Genomic DNA, 12,171 nt, shown 5'->3' on the forward strand with positions numbered 1-12,171 from the left:
TACGGGTTCGTGCCCTGGTCCGGGAGGATCCCACGTGCCGCGGAGCGACTGGGCCCGTGAGCCGTGGCCGCTGAGCCTGTGCGTCCGGAGCCTGTGCTCCACAACGGGAGAGGCCACAACAGTGAGAGGCCCGTGTACCGCAAAAAAAAAAAAAAAAAAAATCACAAAGCATTTGAAGTCATATCTGACATTTGTCATAATTGCTTGTGACCCAGACTGAGTAAATGCTTTTAAAAGTGTTCTTTCCCAGACAGTACTTAAATTAAGCCTCACTAATTCTTACTAGGGACATGGATTAAAAAATTCTTGAGTTTAAGCATTCAAATTCTTATTCACTACTTCAGAACTACTTACGAGTTCAAGTAAATCTTCTCTATACTCCTCCTCATAATATCAAAGTGACTGTGAATCCTAGGTATTTTACTAAAACATTATAATCTATAGCCCGGTATCTAAGTCCTAAAAAAGATATATTCTGTGTTAGGGTTTTTTTTTTTTTTTTTAGTATTTTATTTAGATCAGGCGTTGGCACATGATAGCTCACGCTTCAGATCCTTCCTGCCGCATGTTTTTGTATGGCCCATGAGCTAAGTATGGTTTTAAAATTTTTAAATGTTTGAAAAAAAAATCAAAAGAAGAGTAATGTTTCATGTCATGTGAAGATTATGTGAAATTCAAATTTCATTGTCCATGAATAGAGTTCTATGCAACACAGCCACGTTCATTTGTTCAGATATTATCTATGGCTACTTTTGCATTACTGCAGCAAAGATGAGTCATTGCAGAGACCATATGTCCTTTATAGAAAGTTTACTGACCACTTATCCAGATAATACTAATCTTGGTTCAGGCTTTGTTATAAGTATTTTATTCTATTGAATATCTCATGGCCTTCATGATCACTTTCAGTTAAGACGAACCACTGTAACAGGCATGGAAACAGACTGTAACGGGGCACTGACTTTGCTACCAAAGCAGCCCTTGTCCTCTCTTTTCTTCAGCATGCCACATTTCTATCCCTTCTCTTCTTTCTAGCTTTTATCCCTTACTACCAATATGAATCTCTGGAAAACATGGAGGGGGAAAACCAATTTTCCTCCAACTTTTTCCCCTTCCTGAAAAATAGAAAACATTTAGTCAATAAAATGATATAAAATATTTAAGACAAGTTCAATATTATTGCCTTTGCTTATTCAAAATAATACCTCAAAAGATAGATTTAAGAAAATCTAACTATAGTGTTAAATCTTTGTAGTTTGTATACACTGAAAATGGATTTATGTTGCTGCAGATTTCTTGGAATTTTGATTTAAAGGCAGAAATATGTGTTTAATTGGATACTAACCTTGCATTGTGACTGTGATTTAATTACCTAATAAGCATTACTAATGATACTCAAGAAAATTTAAACATTTTTGATATATGGAAACTCAAGAATATCTTCACATTATTTCCTCAGGAATGTAGTCTGAGATCCTGGCAGGCATATCCATCCCTCTGGCTAAATTGTCTAAGTACAATGTAGATTTTTGAATCTTCCTTTAATTTACTTCATACTTAACTAGTTTCTGTAGTATATGAGGGGGAAAAAGCAAGCACAGGTTGCTCATCAAATCATGTAATAAACTAACCTGTAAAAATAGAGGGACTTGTTTCCACCCAGGATTCGGACTTCATAAATCTATAAGAATTCTTAAAAAAGCATCCATAAAAAAGAGTAGAAAAAGCTCATAGATCTTGCTCAGAAAATGAGACTGTGAATAGGCAGAGTAACCTGTGGCAAAGTCTTATCAGTTAACTTGGGGTTTCTCTCTCACAGTTGTCTTAAATCTAGAGAGTGTAGTAATTGTGGTTTTTTTGTTTTTTTAAAAACTAATTAATTAAATTTTGCCTGCGTTGGGTCTTCGTTGCTGCTCGTGGGCTTTCTCTAGTTGTGGCAAGTGGGGGCTGCTCTTTGTTGAGGCGCGTGGGCTTCCCATTGCAGTGGCTTCTCTTGTTGCGGAGCACGGGCTCTAGGCACGTGGGCTTCAGTAGTTGTGGCACACGGGCTCAGTAGTTGTGGCTCACGGGCTCTAGAGTGCAGGCTCAGTAGTTGTGGCGCATGGGCTTAGTTGCTCAGCCGCATGTGGGATCTTCCCAGATTGGGGATTGAACCCATGTCCCCTGCATTGGCAGGCGGATTCTTAACCGCTGTGCCACCAGGGAAGTCCCCAATAATTGTGTTTTTGTTCTGCTATAATATGTCAATGTTTCTTGTGTTTTTGATTTTAACAGCTGATTATAAACTGGCAAGTCATAGCTATTAATAACTTTTTTAAGAAGTCAGTAACTTACAACTTTGTTTTCAACAAAATTTAGATCTATTTGTATGTATGATCCAAAAATTAGTTAGAACATATACTAAGCAGTATTTTCTGAATAAGCCACAATATACTTAATGCAGCTTTATATTTCTAAAGTAACCAAATATTTATAAATCTATAAGGGATATTAAAATTTATCTTATTTTTCACTTCTCCATAGGTTTATATTTTCCTTCCAACAGAAAAATTGCTTTTTAGTCCCAGTTCAGGATTATATCTTTTATCCTTTTCCTCTAGGAGTATATGTGAAAATTGGGTATGTGGGGTAGGATTTTTATGGAGTTCTTCAGTCTGGTAATGCATGTGTACAATTGTGTATTTGTTCCTGGAAATAAGCAAACCAGTATTTCCTGCTGACTTTTTCTTTTTTTTTTTTTTTTTTGGGCTGTGTTGGGTCTTCGTTGCTGCATGGGCTTTCTCTAGTTGCGGCAAGTGGGGGCTACTCTTTGTGCTGTGCGCGGGCTTCTCATTGCAGTGGCTTCTCTTGTTGCGGAGCATGGGCTCTAGGCGGGCAGGCTTCAGTAGTTGTGGCACGCAGGCTCAGTAGTTGTGGCGCACATGCTCTGCGGCTTGTGGGATCTTCCCGGACTAGGGATCGAACCCGTGTCCCCTGAATTGGCAGGCAGATTCTTAACCACTGAACCACCAGGGAAGTCCTCTGCTGACTTTCTTTTGTAGTTCTTAATGAGGGATTGTGTGACTTTAAATAGCTTTTCCAGGACAGTTTATCCTGGTGGATTATTTGGTGGAACTAGGTTAAGTTATGGCTGTAATCTTGCTGTGATAAGCTACATAGTGTTATTAATTACGTCAGAGTTACTATGTCTGAACTGTTAGCTTTTCCATTTCTGACACTACACTGATTATCACTACACTATTTTGTTAGCTGAACTTTTTATTTGATAGGGATTTCTTTTCTTTCTTCTCTACCTAACTGAGCTATATTTTGAGCATTTTTGATAGTGATATCAATCCTTTTCATACTGATGGTGGAGAGGAGTTACTGTAGCAATGAAAAAAGCATTGTCTCCAGAACCCAGAACCTGACTGCCTGGGTTAGTATCCCAGCTCCACTGCTTATTAGCTGTGTGCCTCTAGGAAGTTGCTTTATCTTTCTGTGTTTTGGTTTCCACATCTATAAAATGGAGATAATAACAGTACCTACCCATAGGCTAGTTTTGAGGGCTAAATGTGTTATAACATGTAAGACATTTATACAGTACCTGGCACAAAAGTGCTCAGTAAGTAGTAATATTATCTTTACCACATGTTCTTTTTTTGTTATTTTTCTCAGACATCTTGTACTCACTGGTATTCCTAGCTATCAGCTGGTTCCGCCTCTCCACTTTGGTACAGCTTAGTAAAGGTTTATTGCTACCGAATGGGGAGGTAAAGTCTCCATTGTAGGCTGTGGGTCTGTCTTATTGTGGTCCTCAGAGTTTGAAGGGGAGGAATCACAGTGATCCAGCCCAACATTTTGCAATTGCCTGGTATACAGTGTTCCCCCAAATTGACATGTACGGTGTCAATGAAGAGTTGTTAAAGATAACAACAACAACAAAGAACATTTGTGCATGGATGTGAATTAGCTTGAAATAAAGGTAATGCCCTGTATAATTCATTAAAATTTCTACTTATTCTGTGGATTTCATGATTCTTTTTTTCTTAAGCGTGTTTTCAAAGTACTTTTTCCCCCCCATATCATTTGGAATATATAAACAGAAACATAGGGAATTTAATATCTGTATAGCTTAAAATCTTAAAGTTTTTTTAGTAATTATTCTTAAATTGACATTCTAAAACATTTTCATGTCTTATGGGACAGTTCTTTGTAACCAAAGTTGGAATGACAACTTTGAGCAAGTCACCCCCTTCCTCTGTAAGTGGGAATAGTAGTATGTATCTCATAAGGTTATTGTGGAGATTAAATGAGATAATAAATATAAAGGTCTTAGAATTTTTTTAAAGCACCAGATATTAACTATTATTGCTTAGAATGTTTTTTTAAAGCACCAGATATTAGCTGTTATTGTTACTAATATTTATTCTTGAATTTTCTTTCATATTTGCCTGGGCAGAATGCTAAAGATTAAAAAAATGACTTTTTTTTTTGTTCCACAGAGCAAGTAGAATTACCAGTTGTGGCATCAGTCAGTGCTTCAGTAATTAAATCTCCATCAGATCCTTCACATGTGTCTGTTCCTCCACCTCCACTCTTACTTCCAGCTGCTACCACAAGGAGTAATAGTACATCTATGCCTAGTAGCATACCCAGTGTAGAAAACAAACCTCCACAGGCTATTGTTAAGCCACAGATCTTGACCCATGTTATTGAAGGCTTTGTAATTCAGGAGGGATTGGAGCCATTTCCTGTAAGTAGCAAGCAAATTTGTATTTTTACAATTATTCATGTAGCATTATCTTAAAATGTATAATCTGTTGTTATCTAATAAAAAGCTTATAATTTTATCTCAAAAGTTTTTAATCTTTTATCTAGAATTTCTTTATATATATCCTTTATATATTTCCAGATATACTTCTAGAATTTTACGCTAGCTATTTAAATGTATAAACTAAGAAGAAAACTTTCAGGATATAAGGATATCAGTTTTATAATTTTTAGAGAAGGCAATTATATGTTTACTCCAATGAAATAAACTTTCTATTTTTTTTAAGGGGCTTGAAATGATACCTAAAGTTCATTAGTTTCTTTTTAATGGTGTTTCTTGTATAATATGATACTTTGTGAACTTTAACTTGGATACAGAAAATAATGACTTCCCAGTGATCTCATACTTCTGATGTTACCCAATTGATGCTTTAAAATTAGCAAATAGATATTTTCATTATTCTTAAATCTCAGCCTTCAGTCAGATTTCAAAAATGCTTCAAAATGTTCACCTCAAAATTGAGGTGCTATATCTGTCACTAAGAGTATTGTGATTTGAGACTAGCTGTACATTACAGCTATACTAGATACATTACATACTAATATCCAGAGATGAACATTTTCCCTTAGAAAATATACCAAGATAAGTGGCCAAAATCAAAGACAAGAAAACAAAATTATGTATTTTGGAGGACTTTGAACTATCTGATTTTTCAGATTCACAGGTAGTGCATTGTGATTGCACTGTGATAGTTGACTGTCTAATCAGTTGCCTTTGCTTTCAGTTTACTGTGTGTATATTAAGCTTGGATCTAAGAATCTCTGATATATAGTGAGTGGAGGAACAGGTTTTTTTCTCCCTATTCCTCGGTGATTGGATCTGGCCCTGCCACATATAGACTGTGTAACCTTTGTCAAGTCATTCAGCCTTTTTGAAATTCATTTGTTCATCCAGCAAATGGAAGTGATACTTTGCTCTTAGGGTTATTGTGAGGAATAAATGTGCATAAATTGCTGTGTAGTGCCTGGCACTTAATGGCCATAGCTATGATTATCAATTATTACTAGTGACAGTTACAACTTCTTTTTTCAGATTACAAAAGTAATATGTATTATTTTTTTAATGGAAAATTTGGAAAATGTAGAGAACGAATAATCCTCAGCAATACCACAGAGTATATTTTAACATATGTATTTTTTCATATGATCAAGGTTATTATTATATATACAGTTCAGCTTCTTTCACTTAGTATATCTTGAGCATTTATTTTCTAGTTTGATTAACAGTACTTAGGAAACATTTTGAAAGGTTACATAATATTTCACTTTCTGGACAACTGTAATTTATATAATCCTTCCATTACAGTTGGCCCCCCATATCCACAGGTTTCACATCAGTCAGTCAACCCAATCATAGATCAAGAATTAAAAAAAAAAACAGTCTACAAAGTTCCAGAAAGCAAAACTTGAATTTGCCATGCACGGGCAACTATTTACTTTGCATTTACATTGTATTCAGTATTATAAGTAATCTAGAGATGATATAAAGTATATGGGATGGGACTTCCCTGGTGGTCCAGTGGTTAAGACTCTGTGCTCCCAATGCATTGGGTTCAATCCCTGGCCAGGGAACTAAGATCCCGTATGCCATGTGGTGTGGCCAAAAAAAAAAAAAAAAATTACATGGGAGAATGTGCATAGGTTATATGCAAATAATACTCCATTTTACATAAGGGACTTGAGCATCTGCGGAATTTGTATCCTCTGGAGTCTTGGAACCAATCCCCTGCAAGTACTGAGGGACAACTTGTTGTTGGACATTCAGGTTTCCATTTTTTTGCTGTTCAGATAGCCCTGAAAGGAATATCTTTGTATGTAAATTATCCACATTTGAAATCAACATATTAAATAATTTCTTTAGCATAAATTCCTAGAAGTATAGGTATTGGATCACATTACATATGTATTCAACGTATATATTCATAAGACTCCTGATATATATTGCCAAATTATTTTCTGGAAGATTATTTAAATTTATTCATATACCAGAAGTGTATACTCTTAGCAGCACTGAATATTACAGTTTTTTCAGCAATGAGTTTTCCATTTTTTCTTGTTTTGATTATAATAGGTTGCTGAACTAGGGAGTCAGGAGACTTGAGTTCCTGATTCTGCTTTTGTAAAGAAATCACCTGCATATTTTTGTTTGTTTGTTTTTTTTGGATAGGCATTCCTTTGTTTTATTTTTTTAACACCTGTATTGGAGTATAATTGCTTTACAGTGGTGTGTTAGTTTCTGCTTTATAACAAAGTGAATCAGTTATATATATACATATATCCCCATATCTCCTCCCTCTTGCATCTCACTCCCACCCTCCCTATCCCACCCCTCTAGGTGGTCACAGAGCACCGAGCTGATCTCCCTGTGCTATGGTGGCTGCTTCCCACTAGCTAGCTATTTTACGTTGGTAGTGTATATAAGTCCATGCCACTCTCTCACTTCGTCCCAACTTACCTTTCCCCCTCTCCGTGTCCTCAAGTGCATTCTCTACATCTGCGTCTTTATTCCTGTCCTGCCCCTAGGTTCTTCAGAACCTTTTTTTTTTTTTAGATTCCAAATATATGTGTTAGCATATGGTATTTTTCTCTTTCTGACTTACTTCACTCTGTATGACAGACTCTAGGTCCATCCACCTCTCTACAAATAACTCAACAATTTCCTTTTATGACTGAGTAATATTCCATTGTATATATGTGGCACATCTTCTTTATCCATTCATCTGTCGATGGACACTGAGGTGCTTCCATGTCCTGGCTATTGTAAAGAGTGCTGCAATGAACATTGTGGTACATGACTCTTTTTGAATTATGGTTTTCTCAGGGTATATGCCTAGTAGTGGGATTGCTGGGTCGTATGGTAGTTCTATTTTTAGTTTCTTAAGGATCCTCCATACTGTTCTCCATAGTGGCTGTATCAATTTACATTCCTACCAACAGTGCAAGAGGATTCCCTTTTCTCCACACCCTCTCCAGCATTTATTGTTTGTAGTTTTTTTTTTTTTTTGCGGTACGCGGGCCTCTCACTGCTGTGGCCTCTCCCGTTGCGGAGCACAGGCTCTGGACGCGCAGGCTCAGCGGCCATGGCCCACGGGCCTAGCTGCTCCGCGGCATGTGGGATCTTCCCAGACCAGGGCACGAACCTGTGTCCCCTGCATCGGCAGGAGGACTCTCAACCACTGCGCCACCCAGGGAAGCCCTGTTTGTAGATTTTTTGATGATGGCCATCCTAACTGGTGTGAGGTGATACCTCATTGTAGTTTTGATTTGCATTTCTCTAATGATTAATGATGTTGAGCATTCTTTCATGTGTTTGTTGGCAGTCTGTATATCTTCTTTGGAGAAATGTCTATTTAGGTCTGCTGCCCATTTTTGGATTGGGTGGTTTGTTTTTTGGATATTGAGCTGCATGAGCTGCTTATAAATTTTGGAGATTAATCCTTTGTGAGTTGCTTCATTTGCATATATTTTCTCCCATTCTGAGGGTTGTCTTCCATCTTGATGTGGTTTCCTTTGCTGTGCAAAAGCTTTTAAGTTTCATTAGGTCCCGTTTGTTTATTTTTGTTTTTATTTCCATATCTCAAGGAGGTGGGTCAAAAAGGATCTTTTTGTACTTTATGTCATAGAGTATTCTGCCTGTGTTTTCCTCTAAGAGTTTTATAGGGTCTGACCTTACATTTAGGTCTTTAATCTATTTTGAGTTTATTTTTGTGCATGGTGTTAGGGAGTGTTCTAATTTCTTTCTTTTACATGTAGCTGTCCAGTTTTCCCAGCACCACTTACTGAAGAGGCTGTCTTTTCTTCACTGTATATTCTTGCTTCCTTTATCAAAAATAAGGTGACCATATGTGCGTGGGTTTATCTCTGGGCTTTCTATCCTGTTCCATTGATCTATATTTCTGTTTTTGTGCCAGTACCATACTGTCTTGATTACTGTAGCTTTGTAGTATAGTCTGAAGTCCAGGAGCCTGATTCCTCCAGCTCTGTTTTTGTTTCTCAAGATTGCTTTGGCTATTCAGGGTCTTTTGTGTTTCCATACAAATTGTGAAATTTTTTGTTCTAGTTCTGGGGAAAATGCCATCGGTAGTTTGATAGGGATTGCATTGCATCTGTAGATTGCTTTGGGTAGTATAGACATTTTCACATTGTTGATTCTTCCAATCCAAGAACATGGTATATCTCTCCATCTGTTTGTATTATCTTTAATTTCTTTCATCAGTGTCTTATAGTTTTCTGCATACAGGTCTTTTGTCTCTTTAGGTAGGCTTATTCCTGGGTATTTTATTCTTTTTGTTGCAGTGGTAAATGAGAGTGTTTCCTTAATTTCTCTTTCACATTTTTCATCATTAGAGTTTGGGAATGCAAGAGATTTCTGTGCATTAATTTTGTATCCTGCTACTTTACCAAATTCATTGATTAGTTCTGGTAGTTTTCTGGTAGCATCTTTTCGATTCTCTGTGTATAGTATCGTGTCATCTGCAAACAGTGACAGCTTTACTTCTTTTCCGATTTGGATTCCTTTTATTTCTTTTTCTTCTCTGATTGCTTTGGCTAAAACTTCCAAAACTGTGTTGAGTAATAGTGGTTAGAGTGGACAACCTTGTCTTGTTCCTGATCTTAGAGGAAATGGTTTCAGTTTTTCCCCATTGAGAGCAATGTTGGCTGTGAGTTTGTCATATATGGCCTTTATTATGTTGAGGTAAGTTCCCTCTGTGCCTACTTTCTGGATGGCTTTTATCATAAACAGGTGTTGAATTTTGTAGAAAGCTTTTTCTGTATCTATTGAGATGGTCATACGGTTTTTCTCCTTCAATTTGTTAATATGGTGTATCACATTGATTGATTTGTGTATATTGAAGAATCCTTGCATTCCTGGGATAAACCCCACTTGATCATGGTGTATGTTCCTTTTAATGTGCTGTTGGATTCTGTTTGCTAGTATTTTGTTGAGGATTTTTGCATCTATGTTCATCAGTGATATTGGCCTGTAGTTTTCTTTCTTTGTGACATCCTTGTCTGGTTTCGATATCAGGGTGATGGTGGCCTCATAGAATGAGTTTAGGAGTGTTCCTCCCTCTGCTGTATATTGGAAGAGTTTGAGAAGGATAGGTGTTAGCTCTTTTCTAAATGTTTGTTAGAATTCACCTGTGAAGCCATCTGGTCCTAGGCTTTTGTTTGTTGGAAGATTTTTAATCACAGTCTCAATTTCATTGCTTGTGATTGGTCTGTTTATATTTTTTGTTTCTTCCTGGTTCAGTCTCGGAAGGTTGTGCTTTTGAAGAATTTGTCCATTTCTTGCACGTTGTCCATTTCCTTGGCATATAGTTGCTTGTAGTAATCTTTCATGATCCTTTGTATTTCTGCAGTATCAGTTGTTACTTCTCCTTTTTCATTTCATTTCAATTATATTGATTTGACTCTTCTCCCTTTTTTTCTTGATGAGTCTGGCTAATGGTTTATCACTTTCGTTTATCTTCTCAAGAACCAGCTTTAAGTTTTATTGACCTTTGCTATTGTTTCCTTCATTTCTTTTTCATTTATTTCTGATCTGATCTTTATGATTTCTTTCCTTCTGCTAATTTTGGGGGTTTTTTGTTCTTCTTTCTCTAATTGCTTTATGTGTACGGTTAGGTTGTTTATTTGAGATGTTTCCTGAGGTAGGATTGTATTGCTACTAACTTCCCTCTTAGAACTGCTTTTGCTGGATCCCATAAGTTTTGGGTTGTCATGTTTTCATTGTCATTTGTTTCTAGGTATTTTTTGATTTCCTCTTTGATTTCTTCAGTGATCTCTTAACCAAGAGATTTAGTAGTGTATTTAGTAGTGTATGGTTTAGCCTCCATGTGTTTGTATTTTTTACAGATTTTTTCCTGTAATTGACATCTAGTCTCATACTGTTGTGGTCAGAAAAGATACTTGATACAATTTCAGTTTTCTTAAATTTACCACAGCTTGGTTTGTGTCCCAGGATATGGTCTATCCTGGAGAATGTTCCATGAGTACTTGAGAAGAAAATGTATTGCTGTTGTTTTTGATGGAATGTTCTATAAATATCAATTAAGTCCATCTTGTTTAATGTATCAATTAAAGTTTGTGTATCCTTACATTCATTTTCATTTTGGATGATCTGTCCATTGGTGAAAGTGGGGTGTTAAAGTCCCCTACTATGATTGTGTTACTGTCAATTTCCCCTTTTATGGCTGTTAGCATTTGCCTTATGTATTGAGGTGCTCTTATGTTGGGTGCATAAATATTTACAATTGTTATATCTTCTTCTTGGATTGATCCCTTGATCATTATGTCGTGTCCTTCTTTGTCTCTTGTAGTAGTCTTTATTTTAACGTCTATTTTATCTGATACGAGAATTTCTACTCCAGCTTTCTTTTGATTTCCATTTGCATGGTATATCTTTTTCCATCCCCTTACCTTCAGTCTGTATGTGTCCCTAGGTCTGATGTGGCTCTTTTGTAGACAGCATATATATGGGTCTTGTTTTGGTATCCATTCAGCCAGTCTGTGTCTTTTGGTTGGAGCATTTAATCCATTTACATTTAAGGCAGTTATCGATATGTATGTTCCTATTACCGTTTTCTTAATTGTTTTGGGTTTGTTATTATAAGTCTTTTCCTTCTCTTGTGTTTCCTGCCTAGAGAAGTTCCTTTAGCATTTGTTTTAAAGCTGGTTTGGTGGTGCTGAATTCTCTTAGCTTTTGCTTCTCTGCACAGGTTTTAATTTCTCCGTCAAAGCTGAATAAGGTCCTTGCTGGATAGAGTATTCTTGGTTGTAGGTTTTTCCCTTTCATCGCTTTAAATGTGTCCTGCCACTCCCTTCTGGCTGTCAGAGTTTCTGCTGAAAGATCAGCTGTTAACCTTATGGGGATTCCCTTGTATGTTATTTGTTGTTTTTCCCTTGCTGCTTTTAATATTTTTTCTTTATAATTAATTTTTGATTAATATGTGTCTTGGTGTGTTTCTCCTTGGGTTTATCCTGTATGGGACTCTCTGTGCTTCCTGGACTTGATTGGCTATTTCCTTCCCCATAATAGGGAAGTTTTCAACTATAATCTCATCAAATATTTTCTCAGTCCCTTTCTTTTTCTCTTCTTCTTCTGGGCCGCCCTATAATTCGAACGTTGGTGCATTTATTGTTGTCGTAGAGGTCTCTTAAGACTGTCCTCAATTCTTTTCATTCTTTTTTCTTTATTCTGCTCTGCAGTAGTTATTTCCACTGTTTTATCTTCCAGGTTACTTATCCGTTCTTCTGCCTCAGTTATTCTGCCATTGATTTCCTTCTAGAGAATTTTTAATTTCATTTATTGTGTTGTTCATCATTGTTTCTTTGCTCTTTAGTTCTTGTAAGTCC

The 12,171-nt window shown here is 36.6% G+C and overlaps 1 protein-coding gene across 1 annotated transcript in view; it reads left to right on the forward strand.

The window, feature by feature from the left end:
* Positions 1–12,171, forward strand: part of PHC3 (polyhomeotic homolog 3) — an 81,275-nt gene that overhangs the window by 45,554 nt on the left and 23,550 nt on the right. Inside the window, exon 10 of the mRNA XM_082840068.1 lies at positions 4,485–4,735. Coding sequence (XP_082696194.1) covers positions 4,485–4,735 — 251 coding nt within the window. The remainder of the gene's footprint in view (positions 1–4,484; positions 4,736–12,171) is intronic.

Source organism: Leucopleurus acutus, assembly GCF_964270905.1.
Source record: "Leucopleurus acutus genome assembly, chromosome: 5".
Classification (NCBI taxonomy): Eukaryota; Metazoa; Chordata; class Mammalia; order Artiodactyla; family Delphinidae; genus Leucopleurus; species Leucopleurus acutus.